Source organism: Plecotus auritus (genome assembly GCF_963455305.1).
Source record: "Plecotus auritus genome assembly, chromosome: 5".
Classification (NCBI taxonomy): Eukaryota; Metazoa; Chordata; class Mammalia; order Chiroptera; family Vespertilionidae; genus Plecotus; species Plecotus auritus.
Window position 1 is genome coordinate 166,913,586 of NC_137776.1, and position 23,377 is coordinate 166,936,962.

Genomic DNA, 23,377 nt, shown 5'->3' on the forward strand with positions numbered 1-23,377 from the left:
TACCTAGAAAAGCAATGCAATGCATACACGTATGTAACACACCGAGGTGGGGGTCTGGGGCAGCACCCCTCATGAAATTAGATTTCTGCCATAAATCTTAAAAAGAGTTGGTTACGTTAAGTGGAAAAAATAAAGACTAAGAAGAACCTCATGCTGCTTCCTGTCAGGTTTTGCTGCCAAATAATTTATGACAAAACTTGGTTTTCAGAGCTTTCTCTGGAGTTTGGAATTGTGCATGAGGGATCATGGACCTGTAATAGTATTTCCTTTTCTAAGAATTAATATAGACCCCAAAGAGATTAAATAACTTGGCCGAGGTCACCCAGCTAGGAAGTGGCAGAGCCAGGTTCAAACCTAGGTTCATTTGATTCCAGAGTCTGTATTTTGTCTACACCCTTTCTTGCCCTCGGCTGGACCTGCCGCATGCCCTTGAGGCCCATGAGGTGTGTGGTAACAGCTCCCCTTTCCCACCCACAGTGATTGAGCTGTTTCCCTCTGTCCTCTTCCGGGGCCTAGGCCTGGACCCTGCATTTTCTCGGTCTTTCTACTGTGGCTCTGGAATCCTCTGCATACAGTGGCCAGGGTGGATGAGTTTGCTTCAAGAGGTCATGAGACAGTGGTATCCCAGTGACCCAGAATGGTTCCTTGTTGTTGTTGTTGTTTTGTTTTGTGTGTGTGTGTTTTTTTTAGAACTAAATCCCAATGCTCCAAATTACAATAGGCCAAATTGCTGGTGCTGCCCAAAGATCTGAGCAATGACGGAGGGACTAGCACAGCCCACAGCAGCCCAGCGTCTGGCCTGGTTGTTCCGAGTTCTTTCTGAAAGTTCATTCCCCAGGAGGAAGCGCAGCCATCTGCTCCTCACAGGCTCATTCCCTGAAATCTTTGAAAGCACTGGGTACTCAAGCAAGGAATCAATTTCTTAATTTGCGGACGAGCAGGGATAAGTGTTTGCTCCATTAACCAAATGTGTTGAGAGTTGGGGGGCGAGGGGCGAGGTCACCTGAGTTAGTTAACTGGTGGTCTTGGCTCTTGGAGATTGATCCTTCTGCTTGGACCAGAAACTCCCTGAATTTTATTTATCTGAGCCCCCAAAATATGTTCATTTTTTAAAAATGATACTTGGGAAGGAATGGGTAAGAAAAGGCTAGCGTGAAGCAGAGTGAAGCCAGGGGTGAATGAATGAAATGAAATGTAATGAGTCAGGACTTCTCAGATTACAGAATTCACAGTTCTTTTTGGACGTTCCACTCAGTGGTTTGAAAAGGGCAGCTGCCCTGGTTGAAGCTGCAGCCTCACTCCTGAGAAGGCCCCTGTCCTTTCTTCCGTGACAAGACTGTGCTCGTGGCTTCTGGGAAGCAGAACTTTGGAAAAGTTCTCACATTTCTCACCAGTATAATTCCCTTCTGTGAGCGGGTCCTGTTGTCACTGCTCACTGTGCTGGGTCTTCTGATATATCCGGGGGTCTGGGTTGGCTCCCAGGGGGCTTATACTTTGCTGGGGACACCCCATGGTGTCCTTGTGGCTGCCTTTTACCCCACGTACCACATTAGGAGATGGGCTTCTGAAAAGTCAGACTTAACCACATGCAAAGAGAGATGCAGTCTTAAGCTGAGAAAGAAAAAGATGAATCAAAGGACCGAATTCTTGCAAGATCCCTGCTTTACGCCTGGTAAGAAATGTGAGTTAATCAAAGCCAGGCTGGGGAACAGGATGTCCCTATGACTGTGGGAGTTCAGGGCAGGATATGAGTGTGCCTCTCACCAGACGTGGTGATTGCTGTGTTCCCTACGGAGACTGGCATTTCAGATCCGTTTGATCTTGTGAAGAAGCTGCTGCATTAGGGGTGGAGGAACCGGGGATGGTGGAGTGGAGAATGTGAAGGACAGACCATTAGATCCCCAAAGGATACATTTATATTTCGTGTAATGTATTTCTCATGAGCTTGAAGGTAAGCGTCAGAGGTTTCCCAAAACATGTATGCATCTGACGTGAGAGCTATCCTCCATTACTCAGATAGAAATTCACACTTTATGTGAAAAAGCTGGTCAATGAAAATTATGGACCTAAATGTGACAGCCACTTCTCTGGAATTCTATCTAAAGCTCAAATCCTGACTCCACTGCTTCATAGCTGTCTAAACCTCAGTTCCCTCGCCAGTAAAATGGGAATAAAATAGTACCAGCCACATCAATCGGTTTGGACAGTGCCTGGCACACAAATGGCTCCCAAACAGAGTTACTATGGTTGTGGTTGTTGTTAGTTACCAATATGTTTTAAGAAAAGGCATAGACCACCTTAGCAGGATTACTTGTGAGTCATTCTCCTGCCACTGCAGGAGAAATTAATGGCAGGATATGCATTATAACATTGCTTTCTAGATGGGATTTTTTCACTGTTCCTTAGAATTAAAGTTCCTCTTACAAAATCTGAGTTCAGGAATTAGTTTTCAATACCCAACTATGATTTCAAAAAAACAAAGTCCATCGTTGAGTGCATTGGGTGACAATAAAATGGCAGGTATTACCATAAAAACATCTCCCTTTTGTTTTTTTTTCTTTTACGGGGAGTAATCTTCACACAGTCAAGCCCACGCTGTTGGTAGAGATGTGTTTAACAAAAAGATCTTGGAAAGGGAATTTACTATTTACCACGATTTTCATGCTTTTAAAAATATATATTTTTTTACTGATTTCAGAGAATATAGGGAGAGGGAGAGAGAGAGAGAGAGAGAGAGAGAGAGAGAGAGAGAGAGAGAGAGAGAGAGAAGCATCAATGATGAGAGAGAATCATTGATTGGCTGCCTCCTACATGCCCCCTACTGGCGATTGAGCCTGCAATCCAGGCTTGTGCCCTGACTGGGAATCGAACCATGACCTCCTGGTTCATAGGTCGACCCTCAACCACTGAGCCATGCCGGCCGGCCGGGCCACTTTTTATACTCTCTGTTTCAATTAAATGTTTTCTGTTTTGGGCTTCCCCCGGGGAAGCAGAGCTTCTTTCCTTCTAGCGTTTGCGTCTTCCAGTTTTGTTCCTAAAGAAGGACCCAATCAGCGGCTCACCAACACCCCGCTGACCTTTACGTAATGCTATTTGGATGTTCCTCAGTCGTGTTTCTCCAGGCAGGGTATTTCTCATTTCTGAGCTCGGCTTCTAATGTGGAGATTCAGAACACCATGTTCTCCCACCGCTGGGCCTTCCGTGGGATGAAAGGACAGGGACCAGCTCTCAGAGTGGGGGTCACGCTGCTGGTGCACAAGCCACACACATACACGCACACCCACACGCACACCCACACCCACACTCGGGGTCTGACAGCAGGATCTTCCCTTTGACTGAGGGGGAAATGAAATTGCAAATGCAGGTCTGAGCTCATTTCTCTCTGAGCTCATTTCAATGACCTGTGGGCCGTTTTTGATGTTTGCGACCTCGCCCCAGGGCCGCGTACAGAAAGGTCATCATGGAAGGAGGCCTGGGCCCAGGCATGTCATCTGGTGGGCGTCTTTGTTCGCTTCAGTTTGTTTTTTAAATGAGTGGGTGCTGGCTTTTTCTTTGCTTTTGAAAAAGTGTAGAAACAAAGGCTCTTTGATTTAAGATCTCAAGACACCATGGAATATAATAATCACCAAAATCCTCATATTTGACCAAATTAATTTTCTCAACTTTTGGAAGCCACAATTCTTGGCTCTTTAGAATGGAGTCCTGTTCCTACAGGAGGCGCGTTTGGGCCGACAGGGGGGGCAACAGCTGTGTTCTGAGGACGTGCAGCCCTCGCTCAGGTTCCCTTGGGTGGAAGGACCGCGGGTTTTTCTCCCCGCCTCGCCAGCACGGCCTGCTGCGGATGCCCCAGGGAAATCCGTCATGCTTGGGAAGTCCAGAACTCCAGCCAAGGCATGGCTTGCTTTCTCAGGCCCAGAAGTGCTTTAACTGTTCATAATAAATAAACAGGAAACGCAAATTCACATTTCCTAGTGTTCTCTTCCACCCGATGAGAGACAGCGCTTACTGATTTGGGGTGAAGTTCTCTGCTCCTGGGTCTGCCTCTCAGCGCTGCAGCCGGAAAGGGCCGCTGTGCCAGGCCATGCTTCTCTGAGGCCCCGCGGAGGTGTCAGCTCCGCAGCTCTCCTGGTGCGTGCTGCCTGGTGACATGGGGAGGCCTGTGGATCTGTCTGGTCCGAGAAGGTTAAAGCAAGCAGCTCTCTCTACTTTTCTGAGCATGACTGTATTTTAAAATCAATTCATGCTTATTGTAGGGGGAAAAAATGGAGAATAATGCTAAAGTCAAAGTGACTCTCAGTGCTAACCCATTGCCTGCCTTGTTTTGTTCTGTGTACATATATGCATGAAAGTCATATTGGGTTTACATTTGTATTTGTTTCCTGTTGCTGCTGTGACAAATTACCACAATTACAGCGGCTTAATAACACAGATGTATTATCTTATAATTCTAGCAGGCGTCCTCAAACTACGGCCTGCGGGCCACATGCGGCCCGCCGAGGACATTTATCCGGCCCGCCGGGTGCCACTGCCTGTCCCGGGCCCGCAGTGCACATAGAAATTTGTTCATAGTTTTTTTTTTAAACTATAGTCCGGCCCTCCAACGGTCTAAGGGACAGTGAACTGGCCCCCTGTTTAAAAAGTTTGAGGACCCCTGTTGGAGGTTGGAAGTCTATGTCAGATATGGACTGAACTTTGTCTCTCCCCCCACCCCACCCCCATTCATATGTTGAAGCCATAACTGCCAATGTGGATGGGATTTGGAGGTGGAGCCTATCAGGAGGCAATTAGGGTTCGATGAGATGAGGGTGGGGTCCTCATAATGGGATTAGTGCCCTTAGAAGCAAAGCCGCCAGAGAATGCAATCACTTTCTCCCCCAGCGTGAGGCCATCTGCAGGAAAGGACAGTTCTCACCAGAGCCCAACCATGCTGGCCTCCTGATCTCAGATTTCCGGGCCCCAGAACCATGAGAAAAAACGTTTCTTGTTTCTTAAGCCACCTGGTCCATGGTATTTTGTTAGGGCAGCTCAAGCAGAGTAAGATAGTGTCTTTCTGGGCTAAATTCAAATTTTTAGCTGGACTGTGTTCCTTCTGGAAGCTCGGGGAGAGTTTGTTTCCTTCCAGTTCTAGAGGCCACCTGAATCCTTCAGCTCCTGGCCCCTTCTTCCCTCAAAGCCAGCAGCATAGCATCTTCAAATCTCTCTATTTATCTCTCTCTCTCTCTCTCTCTCTCTCTCTCTCTCTCTCTCTGTCCCCCTTGTGATTACATCAAGCCTAACAGGAAAACCTAGGATAGTCTTCCTAACTCAAAGCCTTTAACTTAATCATGTTTGCGAAGTCCTTTTGCCGCATAAGGCAACATATTCACAGATTTGGGGGATTAGTGTTTAGGCATCTTTGTGAGAGCCATTATCCTGCCTACTCTTGTTCACCTCAGGCTGATGGGGTTTGTACCATGTGCAATGCATACTCTTTTGCTTTCTTTCTCACAACTAATAAGAGGTGAAACAGGGTTTAAACCCAGGAAGTCCAGGTCTGGAGCCTGCACTCTTAAAACAACTGCAATATATCTGATTTTGTAACCTGTTTGTTTTTTGTTTTTGCTTTTCTCTCTTTATATATTTTGAATAGTGTCCCATGTCCCTAACTGTTTTTCTAATTCTGACTAAAACATGATTTGTATGGCTAGCTATATATTCCATCATATAAACGAGCCATATCACTTTAACCATTCTCCTAGAGTCAGATATCCTGGTTGTTTCCACGTATGTAATTATTGAAAAATGCAATGGTGGAAGTTTTAGGCCCACATTTATTTGCTGAACTAGTGAAGTTCCTTGGGAGCTGGTTTGGTATAAACTAGAAAACGGTATTCCACAGACGTTTCCTTAGGTTGTGATAGGGGTTCTATGAAGTGAGGCTCTCTGGTTAAAGACCTGTGAGAAATGCCATACACCCATCCTTGAATTGGAGATTCCCAAACATATTAGCACTAAAACCTTGGTGAAATCCTCTGGCAAAGAAATCTCCCTCTCGTTGTTAAAGCTTTCGTTAACCAGCGCTGTTTCCCAGGCCTCTGTGGCCAGTGACTCTGTTTGACGCATTGAGTACTATCTTACAAAACTTACCTTTGGACACAGTTCTGGAGACACAGCTCTGCAATCATCCCAGCCAAGTGGAGCTGCTTACCCTCAACCACCTTTAATAGCTTAAGTCTAAAATTACGCTAGGTGCAATAGTCTGAGCAAAATCATGTTTATAAAATTAACTCGAGATTGTTTTCTACCCTCCACTCAGAATTCCAGCCTAGCTCTGTTCCGCTGGTTCCTCTTGTCATAGAGCTCATGTGGTCCCTGCTCCCTGCTCTGTCAACATCAGGTGTCGGCCTTGGGCTAAGACCACCTGGTCTGCCCGGAGTCTGTGTGACACTTTCCATTCATGTTGTTTCCCAGGGACCATGACTGGGGTCCTTCAGGAGAGCTGTTCTGTAGAGTGTTCAGCCCAGGATGTTTGTCATTGAAAATAGAGCTCACTTCCAGCTGTCATCAGCTATTGAGCCATTCACCAGGTGAATAAACAAGCATGAGAGCAAGCTTTGATGAGGCCAGTGGGGATGGAGCCTGGAGGTACTGGGGAAGTGCTGGGTAGATGCATGACAATGAGCACCTGAGATGACCCATCACTGTTTGGGGATCCTAACAGGGTATGTCCTCAGGGCTAAGAAATTTCTAGGGTCCCTGAGACCATAGACAAGGATGAGCTAGACTCTCCAGGCCTGAGGCACAGACCATTTGAGTCACATTCATGTAATGATCCCAGAGGCCCAAACAATGGTGGTGTCTGGGGTGTCCCACTGCGGGAAGAACATTAGACGTTTTTCACCATCCTAATTGCCAGGACTGTTGGCTGTTGACTGAGGAAGAAGGTGGGTGTGGAGCAGGTCGCTCTACAGCTTCGCAGCTGTCTGTGTAATTCCTAACATGACACAGAATTGCAGTGCATGGTTTGAACCATACTGGGTGGGGGCGGGGGAAGGGGTTGCAGATCACAGGGCCTAGCAGAGAGGCCAAGGGGATGGGGCGCAGTGTCTCCTTTCTTTGGGGACCTATGACAGCTCCTCCGGTGGGTCTGATGTGGTCTTGACTATTTGACACCTCTCAACTACTTTCTCTTTGGAAGTAGCTGCTCTAAACCTGCTAAACCACTTTTTTTTGCTGTTACTCATACTCCCTCTAGTGTCTATAAATGGTAAAACTTGCTCTAGGGACCAATACAAAGACATAAGTCTAGAATACAAAGACATAAGCAGGCATGTCTCTAATGTTTAATGGTTGACCACTTCTCTATACTAACCCTATGCCCTCTTTGCAATTCTCTTTCAGCCTACATCCATCAATGTCATTTAGCCATAATCAACATGATTTGGGTTCCAGACCAGACCTAACTCTGATTGCTAACAGCTAATGTAACTTGATCTGGCATTAGCATCTGAGCCTCCATGGTCTAACCGTTCACAGACGTCCTGGCATCCACCCTGACTACATCCCAAGGTTATTGTGAGGATCAAGAGATGTGAAGACTGTTAATAAAAATGCCATTTACATGTGGTGGTTATTACTTCAAAGCCATTGAGCCTGTGATTCTGTAGACCAAAATTGTTTGAGTTCATGTGCTTTGGTGAAGACATTTAAACGCTTTCCTCAGATTCTCCATTGGGAATTCTGTCCCCATCCACAAGCATTGAATAAGTGGCTGCTATGTGTATTTCATAATATCCTTAATGCTTCTTTCAGCAAACGTGAGGTCCTACCACAGTGGGTGCTGGGATCCAGCAGTGACCAGGACAGACAAGGCCCTGCCTTATGCAGTTCATATCCAGATGAACTAAGGGGTTCATAAATGATTGAGATGGTCCCTATCCTTAGGTGACTTTACAGCTTACTGGAGAAGAGAAACTTAAACAACCAGATATGATACAAGTCAGCATGTGAAAACGGCTTTCACAGAAATATAAAAAAAGTGCCTAAAGCAGAGGCCTGACCGTGGTGTTTGTGAAAAGGTGAAGGCAGGGAAAATGGCTTTCACAGAAATATAAAAAAAGTGCCTAAAGCAGAGGCCTGACCATGGTGTTTGTGAAAAGGTGAAGGCAGGGAATACAGACTTAGGCTTTCTAGAAGTTTAATGCTGGGGAAGTGGCTGATGGGAGGTAATTTGGACACTTCAGAGGTCAATTGGAAAATAATGACGACCAACCTCGGCGATTTGGTGTTTATTTCTAGTTCTAGAAGAATTGCAAACATTTTATGCACAATACCCACAAAATTGCTCTTTCTCATTCTAGGGACCTTATTCTTTGAGATTCCAAATAAATAGTAACTGGGTAAATTGGATGCTTGCTGTTCTAAACATTAACTTAGTCCTTATCCCAAGTGTATGGGGTAGCTCCTCTTATCACACTCACTTTACAGATGAGGGACCTGGGATAGAAAAACAGTAAGTGACTTGCCCAGGGTTATTTGGCTGCTAAGCAGTGGATTCAGGCCCAAGCAGGCTGGCTCCAGGTGTTGCATGCTCACCTCTGTGCCAAATCGTTTCTCAAACCTTCATTTACAGAGTCTATCTGAAATTATAGAGACCTATCTTAAGTATGCAGAGGTAATATTACCTGATTGCTTTAAAATATTTCAGTGTTAGAAGGAAGGAAGGATAGGTGACGCGGATGTGGTAAAATCTTGATAAATGTTTAATGTATTCAATGGGGAGCCATTATAGCATTCCCTAATAAAAACTGGAAGTCCTTACTAGCGGACATGATAAACTTGAAATATTTTTACCTTGCTGTTAGTATCAAAAGACTTTCTGTAAATGACTTGGGTAATTGAGATCAAGACAATGAGTTTCCTTAAATTACTAGTGTAAAGGTGCCTCTTGCAGATAAAGTGCCCTGTTCTGTGTATGAAAAACAACTTTCCACCTAATTGTCAAATGTGAGAGCCATACTTTTTCTTTACACAATAAGGGTCTATCTTCTTGCCAAATATATTTGGTAGAATAGCAAAATGTCTGAGTTAGAAGGGATTTCACAGACAACTTCTTCCAAAATTCTCATTTTGTAGCTAGGAGAACTTAATGATCAGCCCGGGATTAGATATCCTACAACAGATAATTCATGGAAGAGCAGAAATAAAAACCTGGATTTCCTGAATTCTAGGAGGGTTTTCAACTCCCATCAAAAGCAGCTGTGCCCAGAAAGAGGCTGTAGCAGCCCCCATGGAGACCCAGACCACAGACTTCACCTGTAAGACATTGGTCAAGGTAAAAGTCTGGGGAAGAAGATGAAGAAAGATGAGTCACCTTCAGCTTGGCACTAGAAGGGGTGAAACTGGCCTTGAACCTTGGCAGTTTCCAAACTTTGGACTTGAATGGTCCCACGTGTTTTTTCACATTCCTTTTTCATAGACCCTTCATCTCCCACAAAGGGCATAATTGGAACTTCTCAGAGGTGCATTTGGGGCTCCATGGCGATAAAACCCACCCCTTGATAGGCCGAGGTCAGGGCCGGGCATGGCCCAAGAGGGAGGAATGCAGAAGGTCTTGGTGAAAGTGCCTAGTCACCACACCCCACCACCATTGACCTGGTCTTATCTGAAAATTCCCGTAAGGCACTTCCAAAGTCCACATCTCACCTTTCCCAAGTCTGGTGCACACCTTTCCTATGACACCTAAGCTGTCTTTGTTGGCATTCATTCCTTAAGGTTTGGGGGCTGGGCAGGGGTGTCTCAAACCTGAATGCTTTAGCACCGTGGCAGGTAAGGTAAATGAATGAAGCTGGCCTATTAAGACTGTGGTGACCTGGGAAGAACAAACCTAGTTCTCATTCAAAGGTCCTTCAGCACTGACTGTCCACGCATGAAGCTTGGGCAGGTGAGATGGTAGGTGATGGCTTTTGGTAAGACAAGAAAGAACCTGGTGAGGGGACCTCAGCACAACCCTCCCTTTGCAGGACCTCGGTTTCCTTCATCTATAAAAGGTGTGTCTAAGGCTCAAAGGTGCTGTCCCCTCACAGTCTCATTCTATGACATGTCCCCCAAACTGGAGCCAGTGTCTGTCTGCCTGACCTATATTTGCAAACTGCCCAATGGGCCTCTTACATCTGACTTTTTAGCACTGGGTTCCTGGAGGTCCTTGTTGGATGGTTTGTGACATTATCCTTACGTACTTTGATCCCTATAATAAAATGTCCTGACGTAACCATTGTTCTGTACCACTATGTCGGCGCTCGGTTTTTGTTTGGTTTTTTTGCCAGTTTTCTCCTCTTTCTGAAAGCAGTCACGAGCAGACAAGCTTAGAAAGGGTGTTCTCTTCGTATTGTTTCAGGGAAAATAGAGAAAGTCAGACCTCCTCCATCCCCCACACCTGAAGGCCCCAGCTCGCAGCCTGACTTAGCCCCCGAAGAGGCTGCCGGATCCCAGCGGCCCAAGAATCTGATGCAGACCCTCATGGAAGACTATGAGACACACAAATCTAAAAGGCGCGAGAGAATGGATGATAGTAGTGTAAGTTCCTTCTCCTTTCCTCTTCCACTTCCCCGAGGGCGAACGTAGCGTGACTGAGCTGTAGACAGTTGTCTGCCAGTAAACTGGCTCCTAAGCCGATTTTCTAATGTGTGTTTTTACACGCCTGGAGGTGGGGTTGGGATTTTTGCCTTGTTTCTCAGAAACATTGAGCCGGCAAGGAAGCGGTCTTCTTTCTGCCATCTGTAATTGGAGCCTCTGGCCATGTTAGTGTGTGGCTGTTTGATGCAAGAAGGGAAGAAGGATGGAGGGGCCCTGAAATCATCTCAGGCACCAGGGAGCTGCTGCTTTCTGCCATCGCTGCCCACTCTGTAGAGTTTCATTTCTCTGGAGAACTATGATGATGCTATTCCTTCAACGTCTACTCTGGGCAATCCCTCGGAATGTTACTCAGTGCTCAAAAGACTGAGTGCGTTTGGGGCTGTTACCAAGCCTTGGCGTTCAGTTTAGCAGGAAAGAGCCATTTAAAATGACGGTTAAAAACCACACGGCCACCTGCTCCCCTCAACCCTGAGAACTTTGCGTGTGCTGTTCACATTGACCATGAAGGAAGTCATCTGCTCTGTGGTTTCTTTCTCCCACAAGAGACGTGAGGGCTGTGGTTCCACAGCCGGGAGCCGGGGATCAGCCTGAGGGGTCCACGCCAACCTCCTAGGAGTCTGCTGGCCCCAGTCTCTTAGCACTTACTGAGGTGACTGCCTCTTCCCCCCCCGGTTACACGTAGGTCACAAATAGCTTGGGTCTGTGGAGGACGCCACCCAGTTTACCTGGGACAGCCCTGGGGTAAGCCTGTTGTCCTGGTGTCATTATTAATAGCATCCCCTCCCACTCTTAAAAGCGCCCCAGTTTGGATGATAAATTATTTGTGCGCCTTAAACGTGAATGCTGTGGGGCTCACAGTCAGAACTCCAGGCTGACCTATCACCTTCCACGTCCCGGTTGACGAAGTTAAAGGATTTCTGCACTGATGCTCAGTGTTGCTTTCACAATATGTTGGTAGAGAAAGCAAGCACACCTGTGACAGCTGGCTCACCTGGCGCCTCCCCGGCTCTCTCCTTGGGTCTCCACCTGAACTCCTCAGGATCCTGACTCAGCTCCTCCATCAGGCCGGGGTGTCTCTGAGCTGCTTTCCTATTGCACCGTGGGAGGGGCCTGGCCCCCTGTGGCTGCCGCAGACTTCCCTGAGCCCATCGGATGTTTTCTGCCCACCAGGTCCCGTTAGCCGGCCCTTTGCAGCCCCACTTAAAGTATGGAGTTTACCTTTGGGTATTTTCTGCAGCCTGTGACCATTTTGCAGCCTCGCGCTAGAAAAATAGCTGTTTCTTTCCTCCAGTGGTTCCAGCCATGCACCAGCCACACTGGGGAGGTGGGCCGAGCGGCCCCTCGAATTCTGGTGTAGAAGGGGGGGAACTGATAGAACCGCTTTGCATGGGCGCCACGCGAGTGTTTTCTCAGCACCGTCTCGGTGTCTCTCGTGCGTGCCTTTTGTGTCAAGGTGCAGATGCTGCAGGGAAAACCCACACAGAAGGGAAGAGCCTGCTGTCAGCCCCTTCCACAGGCAGAGGCGGAAGCCTCTTTCATGCCAACGCTGGCTCTCAGGCAGCCGCCCCGGCGAACGCCATTCGGGTTGGATTTCCCTGGGCACTGGGCAGCTGCTCGGAATCGGGGTTCTAATACACTGGTTGCTCTGCATGTGTGCGGTGAAGAGGCAGCCTCCTGTGTCTGTTTTTCTCGAGTAAATAAACTTTCCATACAAGGAGGAAACCCACTAACTAATCCAGTGGTTCCTATCTCCAGATCTTGGATTCAAGGCCAAGTGCTTTTCACTGTTACCGATATGACAAGAGAACCAAGTTCGTTGTTGAAAATTCTTAGGAACAGAACAAAACAATCCCTAAATCCCTTTAAGAGACCCACATTTGGGAAAAGCATACTCAGATTGCTTCTAAAGCAAACATGTGATCAGAGCCCCCCATAACCCCATTTCCAGCCCTTTCGGTTCAGGGGATCTTTGCTATTGTGCCTGCGTCAGTCCCTGGGGAATATTTAAAGTTCACCTGCCGGAACGAACAAGCCTTCATTTGCTTTCCTGGCTGGTCCGTGGCCCCTTCTTTAGTTGTCTCTGATCTCAGAAGGAGAATAAATAGGAGCAGATGGGTTGCTTGATGCCTGAGTTGTGTAACTGGCTTCCCTGCCCCTAGAAGCTGTAGTTCTGTTCTGCTTCCATTCACACACGCTATTCTCTGGGCCAACAATGGCTTCTTAGATTCTCCATCCTCTAAGAACCTCACCTGGCTCACCTGGGTCAGTGTCGCCCCGGCACCAATATTGGCGGGTCCACCTGCCAATATGCCTTCCAAAAACTCACTGAGGACTCCCTCACACATGACCGGGACCCAACCATGGGCTTGTCCATACGTTTGTTCAATTCAGCTCTTTCTGAATTGAACAAAAACAATTCTTCTTTGCTGTGCTTCCTAAGGAGAAGGCAGACTCACCAACAAGATGGGGTGACTGGGATGTGTGCGTTGTGATACATTAGACACAAGGGCATGAACGCGCAGGAAGGACAGAAGGACGGGAAGACAGAGAAGCCCCCCGGAGCCGCACCTGCAGTGCTCATGAGTAACTTTTGCCACGTGACCTGCGAAAACTGTCCGTCGCCATCAAAACAGGTGTGGCGCACCCCCCTACCCCAGAGCAGCACTGGTCTCTGGAGACCTGTCTCCAGCTCAAGATCATGACTTTTTCACACTCTGTGAAAAACCATGTGCAGGATCGGCAGGGAGGCCTCTGGCGCCTGGAATCCCTGCCAGGGGGTGATGTGGGGGACGACTGTACAGCATTTGGTGGGCTTTTCATGGTCCTGAGCTGTCTCCTCTCCTGCTGGGAACGAGGTGAGGGCTCAGAGGAGGACAGAAGATGGAAAATTAAATCATGGACTTTCTCATGCAACATCACTCAGGAGTCACGGTTGGTGACAGTGAGTCGACTGTGGGCATTCTGCTCATTTTGCAGTTGGTGAAAAAGTCAATGACAGAGAACTAGAAAAAAGTCCCTTTTCTCAAAAACTTATCCCCATCTACCATCCCTGTTACCATCTCAGAGCAGGTGCCCACCGTTTGTACCCATCTGGGCTGGCTTCCTTGTCCTGCATGGCATGGTCACCAATGAGTGTCTCCAAGCTGGAGGCTTCAGCCAGGCCCCACGTACTAAGGGACCTCTTGGCTATTTTGGGAGGTAGGAGAGTTGCCCTGGCTGTTTAGCAACCTACACATGGCCTTCGTGAAAATGTTAAAAAGGCACCCCTTTCCCTCTGTGGGGACCCAGCCTGCACCAGCCACACAGTAGGTGAGTGGAGTGAGGAGACTGAGCTTCAACCCCGCCAATCCCCTCCCCCCAACCCGACCCTGGTGCTTTTGTGCAGTGCACACCACACACCCAAAGGCAGCCGTCCTGCTCTTATTGTGGCTGTCTCTTATCCGGAAACCTTCTGTGGAAAGGTCCCCTTATCTGGGCCTGATGCCATCTCTGCTCCCCACAGCACATTCTGGACTGGTGAATCATAGTGTTCTAAAGGGTTTCTTGGTGACATGCAAAAGAAGGATATTTAGGCAAGTGTTTTTCTGGCCAGTTGTTCCCCCAGCTTGACCTGAGCCTTAGACAACGATGGGTTGAGTCAAGGATGCCCTTGAACTTGGTGGGGTTGCTTTCTCTTTCTCAACTAAAGGGATGCTAGTCTGCGTCTAAATCCAGCCCCTCCCTCACTCCTAGCACAGGATCTACTCTTGATGAGTTTTCCCTGGGTTCTCTCTCTGTTGCCCCGAGAATAGGTGCTGAGGACTTTCAGCCATTGTTGCCGGTCTTGGAATAAGAGACGGCCTCATCGGTCCTCCCGGGTTAAATCAAAGCTGGGGGCAAGCAGTTACTGCCTTTCTAAGAAATCCTGGCACACATTTTTCTCTAGACCAGGACACCCTTTGTGGCCGTACTGCCATCGAGTGGTTGAAAGAAGCTCATCTGCCTCCAGTTCCTCCACACAAAGGCTCACCCACAATCAGTGATGCTTTGTGCTGCCCAGCTTTCTCTTGGGTTCTCACTCACAGCCTAGGAAGGTGCAAAGAAGAGAACTCCAAATTCATCCGCTCCTAGCCAGCAGCCTGATCGCTACAGAACTGTCATTTTTAAGTGCTCCCTAGAAGAAGCAGTCAGTGATCACAGATCTATGATCTCAGTGGTTACCAGTGCCAAAGACCAGTGTAAATGCAAGATCACAACCACAGTTCTGGAGGGGGCTGCCCAAAGTGGGTCCTTCTATCTCAGTTCCCATGACCAGGATTCCTCCCCGCCCCCCCCCCCCCGCTCCTAAGCTTTTCTTGCAGTGACTTAGTCTCCTAAAGGAGGATCGTTTCAGTTTCTCTGTGAGCACCCCATTTGCAGGAAATTGTCCATGTTCCCTAGGCATCCTTAGGTCAGCGTCAGAGACTCTACCTCCACAAACCTTGCATTTGAGCTCCCTTTATCAGTAGTTAGGGTCTCCTTTTCATTGGACAAACAGCTACGAGACTGCTTTGGAGTTCAGAGAGGCTACAAGAAGAGAAAAGGCTCTTTGGCTTCGGATTCTAGCAAATCCAAAATGGCCCTCAGAGACCTTGCTGTGGGCGTCTGGTTACAAAGCGGGGCGGGGTGGGGGTGGGGGTCTTGTTAATTCAAAGCACAGAAAATGGAAGCAACAAATCTTGAATTAACAAAGTATGGCTTATCTGATATTTTTTATTAAAAATAATAGGGTATCTATTTGCTCCAAAAGATACAGATTTCTAAATAAACTAATATCAGATGAAGCAAGTCTTGGCATGGGTGTGTAACTGGTGTTACTGCCCTGCTGTCTGCCCCCTGTGGTACCGGTTCCCAGCAGGGGGCGGGGGGATCTGGGAGTGTGTCTCTGCCATGTACTAACCCTGGTCTTTTCCCTCTCTGCCAGTACACCTCTAAGTTACTGTCTTGCAAGGTGACTTCCGAGGTACTTTTCAACTTGTTTGTCTTGGTCTTCCTGCATGCCTGGCCAGGTGCATGCGGTTGTGGTTTGCTGTTTCCTGGTGGGTTGAATGAGAAGGACAAGAAAGCAGTGTGTCTCCGTATCTTTTTCTTCCTGTTGTTTCTGAACTGGGGGAACTGCCTCAACACGTTGGCGTGCACACAACAACGATGCACCCTGCTGTGCTTTGCCGTGTGGTGGGATGGAAAAGACCTTGCCCTGCTCATGGATCTGGAAGACGTTTTTGTTTCTTCAGGCACTGATAGCAAATATACCCTGGTCTGGTTAGAAAGCGATGCAGCTCAAGAGGACCGAATCCTTTGTTTACCTTAGCACACGTCCAGGGAACTCCGGGTCATCGCTTTAGGATAAGTTATTCCAGAAGTGAACCAGCCAGCTTCCCTTTTACCCAACTGTTCAATCTGTATTTTTGTTTTGGAAGCTTTGTGCATTGAATTTCCCTCAAAGTCTCCTTTCCCCTACAACTTTATTTTATTTTATTTTTATTTTTTAATATATTTGTTACTGATTTTGGAGAGGAAAGGAGAGAGAGAGAGAGAAATAGCAATCATGAGAGAGAATCATTGATTGGTTGCCTCCTGAATGCTCCCTACTGGTAATTGAGCCACAACCTGGGCATGTGCCCTGACCGGGAATCAAACTGTGACCTCCTAGTTCATAAGTCGACACTCAACCACTGAACCACGCCAATGGGGCTACAACTTTCTCTTATACAGATTTAACAAACTTGTGCTGTGAAAAGCACATTTTTCTTTTTCCCTATTTTTTAATATTTTTCTCTTTCCTGTGAGAAAGCATTTCGTATTTTTATTTCTACAGCATTGTATTATTTTTATTTTAAAAGGATTATTTCAGGTATACAGAATGTGGAGAGAATCGTTCATTCACTTGCTCTGTTAACGACTTTTTGAGCACCTACAATGCATCAGGCACTTTTCTAGGTTCTGAGAGTAGAGCAGTCAACAAAACAGTCCCTGATGTCATGGAGCAGGCATTCGAATGTGCTAAATAACATAACATAATAAAATAATAAAGCCTGTCTATCCAGCTTTGTCCATTCTTATCATCTCATAATATGTGCTTAATATTTTAAAAAGAAATTAATATTGCAAGTAGAACTTACCCCTCCTGTTACTTCTCCCAGTTCTCCTTTCTCTCTCTCCCGAGAGGTAGTTATTTTTGAGTTTGGTGTTCATCGATTTCATGCATGTTTTTATACTTACACTATATATATGTAAATAATGTTCTGATTTTGCATGTTTTAGAACTTCCTATAAATGACATCATATTGTAGTATCCTCCACTCCTTCCTCTGTTTTGTCTGCATTGTTTTTAGATGTGTCCATCTTGATTTTTATGGTTCTAGGTCACTCGTTATAACGGCTGTATAGTATTCCATTGAATGAACATGTCACTGTTTATTCACCCTCCTAGTGATAGAAATGTAGGTTGTTTCGTGTTCTAAAAAATTTTTATTGCTGCTACCAACAATGCTTTGCTGGATGATATCATCCATATCTCTTTGTGCACCTAAGGGGGAATTTCTCTCCATATTAGAAATAGAAGTACTGGTTATAGGGCTTAGATAGCCTCACATTTGCTACATATTGAAAATTATCATATTGGTTGTGCTAACCTATAGCACAGTATACTTTAAATCTCCCTATTTAGCAAAATAATTATAATTAACTAGATACATAAGCTGGTGATTGTCAGCAATTTCCTTTCATCAGGTATAAAATGAATATTGAGAATATCATTACATGTACTTTTCTCAATGTCTAACTGGTTTTCAGAACCTTAGATGTATTTTTTAGCTTTCAGGTACACCTTTCAGTTTGTATATGCAAGGTGAACAGATGGCCAGTTTGCACAGGGTAGAGATCCTTATAAAAATGCCTTATATTTGATTACCACTCAATAGTTTATGAATTCCCTTCACACAATGATAGAAATAATTATTGTTTGAGAACTTACTATACACTGGGAGCTATTGCTAAATGCTTCCCATACGGTGCCTCATTTATTCCTCAGGCCAACTCTATACTGTATTTTTTATTGTTCCCATTATTTATACAAGAGAACTGAGGCATGAGGGCAAACTTTCCCAAGGTGACACAGTCACGAGGATGTACACCTAGACCTGCCTGGACTTCAGAGTCAGCACTGCCTCCTGAGAAAGCCTATGACGCAGGGCAGTGGTGCGTGTCCATTTTGCAGATGAAGAAAGTTGAGGCACCAGATACCATGAACAAGAACAACATGCTCCAGAGCTGGAAATAAAGCTCAGGACTTCCAATTCCGGTCCAGCACTGCTGCTCAATACCATGTGACCATGCACTGCCCAGAAGAATCCTCTACTTATAACACATTTGAAAGCATGCTTTTTCCTACTGATACCTTATTCTTAGATATTGAGTACGTGGCCATGATATGCTTACACACAAAACATTGTATGGCATGGCTTATGTGCGTAACAGACTGTGTCCTACATGTCAAGTCCAGTTGTCCCTGCTGGAGGACTGAGGGAGGCTTCCGAGAGGAAAGCACACGGGCGCTCTGGGAAGTCAGTTCGTTTGTCAGGGGGGCAGAGAAGCAGGTTGAGATGGACCCCCAGGATCTGCTTATGTCTGGGCTCCCAGCACGGCCCGTCACCCGCATCTCCTTCCTTCTTTGGAGTTGCCAGCATCACTGTCGCTGTCAAAATGATCGTTCTTAGGATAAGCAAAGCCTTCCTTGCTATTTGGATTACCAACCAGGGTTGGCTCTGCTGGACTTTTCCTTAAAATCAGAAACTTCACACCCTAAGCTAATGCCACAGCAGTTGAGCTGGCTGGCTTGCATGGGCATGCTTTGGGTGGAGTGTCATGTACTCGACCATTTCTCACGTGTTGGCACCCTACATGTTATTCAGCTGGGTCTCATCCTGATCAAACCAAAGCTGGAAGTGATTTCCCCATCCCACCCCTCCCTCCCCCCTCCCAGGAGCCCACAGACTATTCTAGGGAGGGAGGCCCTACCCTGATGGTGGTGAGCTGACTCGTCCTTGATGTTGTCACCTTTCATCTCACTTATTAGCACTTACGGCCCTCAAGTTGCATCAAAATGCTCAGGTTGCTTTTCATTGGCCTGAAAAGCTATCCTCTCCCCCGCTCCCCTTAATGTCTCCTTGAAGCTTAATTATACCAAAGTAGGCTTTCATGATAGAAATATGATCACAGCTTATATAGATCACAAAGCCTAATGGATTGAGTTCACACTGGCCCAGTGGTTTGGCCTTGTTCTCTAGTTTGCTTGTTTACAATGTGACTAAGGCAGTCTAGAGCTGTGCTGTCACTACGCGCTCTGTGAGGATATTTCAATGAAAATTAACTAAAATTAAATATTTAGTTTCTCGGCCACACCAGGCCTATTTCAAGTGCTCGGTGCCATGTGTGGCTGGTGGCTACCCTACTGGATGGCCCAGGTACAGGATATTTCTGTCAGACAGCACCCATCTGAAGACTTGATGCAGTCAAGTCTCGTTCAAAGAAACTTGCAGAACGTTTCAGGAAAATGAGTCATCTGTATTACTAACTATAGGTCAAATAGCAAAGGGACTTGGGCTATGAGTGCACACCCAAAACCTCCCACCCCCCTTTGTTTCCTCCTACCTCCCAGTGGAACAGGCACTGTTACTTCCCCCTCATTAGATGCTATTGAGAGGGCAAGGAGGAAAAAAAAACAATGGAGAAATTGGTTTGTATACATAATTAACATCATGAACTCTGCGTAATTTTTTCCCCTCTCTCTTCAGGTCCTTGAGGCCACACGGGTTAATCGAAGGAAGAGCGCATTGGCCTTGCGCTGGGAGGCGGGGATCTATGCCAACCAGGAGGAGGAGGACAATGAATAATAAACTTCCTTCCACCCAGGAAGCTTCATGGATCTTGGGTTACCAAGAAGCCAAGCCATCCACACATCACCGCATTTTAATGGAATATTTATTAAAGTGCAAACAATCTCAGCAATCCTTCCGTAGACCAGAAGCTGCAACAATGAACCATAAAGTGAAAAAAGAAGTCCACCCCCCATCAAACTCTAACACCCAGGAGTCACCAGAGAAAGGATTTTTTTGTGGCTCAGAGAATCGCCTGGATTTGGACCAATCCACAACTGCTCCAAAGGACAAAGAAGTTACAAGCAAATCAACATGGTTGTTCCAGGCAGAACTGAGACCAGCCTGGCTGGGTGGGGGGAAACACAATGGCGATGGGGCCATTTGAGAGCAGGGGGCCCAGGCTGGTGCAATCTACTGGCACAGATGCCTCTGCACCAGTGGCCCGCCTACCGCTCAGCATCAGAGATGTTGGGTGAACTCCATCGACTCCAGCAGCCATAACGTGAATCCTGTTTCTCTCCTTGCTGAGAAGAGGCAATGATGATTCCATTTATCTTACATTTCCTTGTTTTTAATCGGGAGCAATTAATGATCGCAATACATAAAATCCCTATTTTTAAGACAATGTTTCTTCATATTGCAAAACACAATCTGTTCTACATGAGGAGGTTGAGAAAGGGGGAGAAAGCCAAACCAAATGGATTATTTTAGCTTTAGGATCTCGTCTGCTTATGCTATTGACTGATCTGTAGGTTAGGAGAACACATTTTCATGATTATGTTTCTTCCTATGAAAACTATATTTAGTGGACAACAACTATTTTTATGATGGGATGGGGAAATAATATCCCATGTATAAAGCCTGTACACATTGAACATCTGGTTCAAGAGGGTAGGGGTATTTTTAGAATGGCAACAATTGAAAAAGGGCAAACTCTGCCTTAGCGAGATAGATGACAAGAAATGTAAAAGGGGTTTATATTTTACTAGTATATCATAAAGTGGACCTTAGGGGTGGTATGAAGAATGAGAAATTATTTTGGATCAATCAGAAATGAAACATTAAAGGAAGGTCATGAAGGTAGAGAGAGAAGGGAGGGAGGAAAAGTGGGGAAAATAAGGAAGTAAGAGATATTTTTGTTGAGCAGCCAGTGTTTTTCAGGATGATACAGAAAATATAGACTAGACATTTCAGCTACAAATGCTAAAGACGGTGTGCGTGAGTGTGTGTGCCTGTGTACGCACGCACTCACCTACCTCTGTGTGTTGGTGTAAAGTGTGTATGCTCATGAGTAAGAGTGTGTGTGTGTGTGTGTCAGGATTAAAATTCCAGAATGATCATGGGACAGGGTGAACAGTGATTTCCTCCAAAGCTGTTAGCCAGCGTCAGGAGTGAGTGAGGATTTCTTTTTTATGAAAAGGGATATAGAGGCACCGAACTGATGCAGTATTTGTCATTGTAAACTGACCTAACATGGTATTTGTATGAGGCACAGTTGCAGAGTTTGAAGCAGTTTTGTAACTGGACGTGTAGGAAAGTACCGTATTTATTCTCATGCTTTGTATTCACGCTTAGCATAGTATAGAGGATGCCAGCTTTACTCTCTCTGTCATTTAAAGCAATATGACAAGGGCACTCAATGACTGAATGCCCTACATTTCTGGATGAGAAAATGTTCCGTTCTGGCCATGAGAAAAAAACCTGACCAGCATTCTTTTTTTTTTTCCCTTTTCCCTTTTGTTTTAAAACTGTGGTTTTTACAAATAAGCAATAATGAAGTCAGACCTCACTAAAATTCATTTTTGTTTTTATGATGTGTCATAAGCTCTAATATGTAATTCTGATGAGTAGCAATTCCACAAAATTTGTATGTAGATGTTGTGCACATTATCTTTGTTCCTTTTATTAGACTAGTGTTGACTTAGGGGGAAGTTGATTCACAGACAAGTAGTAGGCACCAAGGAAAATTGGAACTGTCGGATCCTTTACAAGGATCCTTTAAGACTGCCAAGGGAGCCTACAATTTGAAGCCACATTCTACCGACGGGCAGTTGGCGCCATCTCTGTATGAATCCTGCTCTTGAATATTCCAAGTGAATATTCGTGTGCCCACCCCTGGGGGCACCAGACGAATAATATCCCTGTGGCAAGAAATTAATTTTGGAGTGGGGGAGGCTGGCACGGAGATAGACATTCTCGGGAAAATGAGATCTGGGTTAGGTTAGAAGTTCTGTCAGGTGACATGGGACAACCAGGAAGGATGCTTTGCCCGATGATGTCCAGTGTCCCCAAGGCAGGCACGCGGATGGAAACAGGTGGGTCGGCAGCTTGGTGCGGCCCAGGGCCCAGCGGCCGCTGGCCAGGGTGGAGAAGAGCAGCGTGCTCCTGTGGGTGGCACCAGAAATGAGCCGTGCTGCCTGCTTCCAGATCTGACTCGGGATCTGGCTAGGACCATAGACATGATCTAAACGACCTCCCCATCTTTCACAAGAGGAAGCGGTCCTTGGGACTTAGCTGGAGACGTTTGTTCTGATGTGAAGGAATCCCGTGTACCTACTTCCAGCCCACATCTGAGAAGAGGATTTGCAGCTGAACGGAAGGCTTTAGACCACACAGCCATGGGCTCACTTCAGAGGCTGACACCTCGGTCTTTGGCTGGTTGGGCCAGAGGCACTTATCGCACCGAGTCCTTTGGTCCGAGCTCCATGCGTAGATCAGGCAACAAATGCAGAGTTCCCGTGACAGCCCGCGGTCACATGGCTGTTTAACGGTGGCCCCCCCTCCCTGGCATTTGTCCATTCCCTTCCACCGCCTTCCACAGGTAACTGTTGTCTCTCTCCTCCCTCCACTCACCTGTAATCCCACAAACCTGTAAATTCCCTGGGAAGAGCCAGATTTTCTCTGTGCTCTTGAGTTTTTTTACTCATCCAGGCAACATTGGGCCCCTGCTTTGTACATAGCACTGCGCTAGGCTCTGGGATCCCTGATGAACCCCTATTTAACTTTCTGAAGATGGAACAGAGCCCTGGAGGAGAGTCATTGCTGCCGAATCCTCCGGGAGGAAGAGGCTGGTGGGAAACGTGGCCTCCCATTCACATCCCTGCCCCCAAGTAGTACGCAAGCTTGCTCATCTCAACTAGAACAGATGTTTAGATTCTGTAGATGTTAAAGGCTTTCCTGAAAGTTATTCCGTTCAGCAGTGTTTATAGACTTTCCTCCGCAGCTGAGTAACTACTGACAAGCCTTGGCTTTCTCATCCAGAAATTATGGAAACAGGGTCTGTCAGTGGCCGGAGGCCAGGCTGTGCTCTACTCAGATGACACAATGCAGTTTCCTTTGCCTCTTTCCACCCATGCATGCTGCCCGCCCTAGACAATGACATAGAAGCAGTATATTGATCAGTGTCCACATATATACACAACGCGCGCACACACACACACAAGCGTAACAAGGAACACTAAAACAGTGTTGGCTCTTGTCTCTGAAGACAGATAAGCAAACATTTTTTTTCAACTAAAAATGGATGTAATTAAACTATGTATTGAAAAAAAAATAGCTTACGTGTTTAGTATATCCAATTTTAGTGACAACCAATTTCCTGAATTCTAAGCATTCAGTGAGTGAGCTGCCAATTTTGATTTTGTGTTGCTCTTTACCCAAATGACTTTTTTTTTTTTTTTTTTGGAGGAGGAGGGGGCAAAAGCAGCAATACTGTGTTTGAATATTAGACTCTGTATCCGGCTCTCCTGTGTATGTTAACCACTGAGATGTCAGTCCTCTGCTTTGGTTTTATAGTGATTGTGAGGCATTCAATGCAAGTATACAATTATTTTCTCATTAAAACCCAGTGTGTGTTGTGTTTTTAT

The 23,377-nt window shown here is 46.2% G+C and overlaps 1 protein-coding gene across 10 annotated transcripts in view; it reads left to right on the forward strand.

The window, feature by feature from the left end:
- PALM2AKAP2 (PALM2 and AKAP2 fusion) overlaps window positions 1-23,377 on the forward strand; it is a 385,911-nt gene extending 362,534 nt beyond the window's left edge. For 4 of the 10 annotated variants that reach the window (XM_080669981.1, XM_080669984.1, XM_080669988.1 and 1 more), the window contains 3 exons: window positions 10,376-10,554; window positions 15,557-15,595; window positions 19,428-23,377. In XM_080669981.1, coding sequence (XP_080526107.1) covers window positions 10,376-10,554; window positions 15,557-15,595; window positions 19,428-19,526 — 317 coding nt within the window. In that variant the 3' untranslated portion in view covers window positions 19,527-23,377. Of the gene's footprint in view, window positions 1-7,380; window positions 7,620-10,375; window positions 10,555-15,556; window positions 15,596-19,427 lie in introns of those variants that run through there. The other 6 variants (XM_080669983.1, XM_080669982.1, XM_080669985.1 and 3 more) reach the window with 4 other exon arrangements.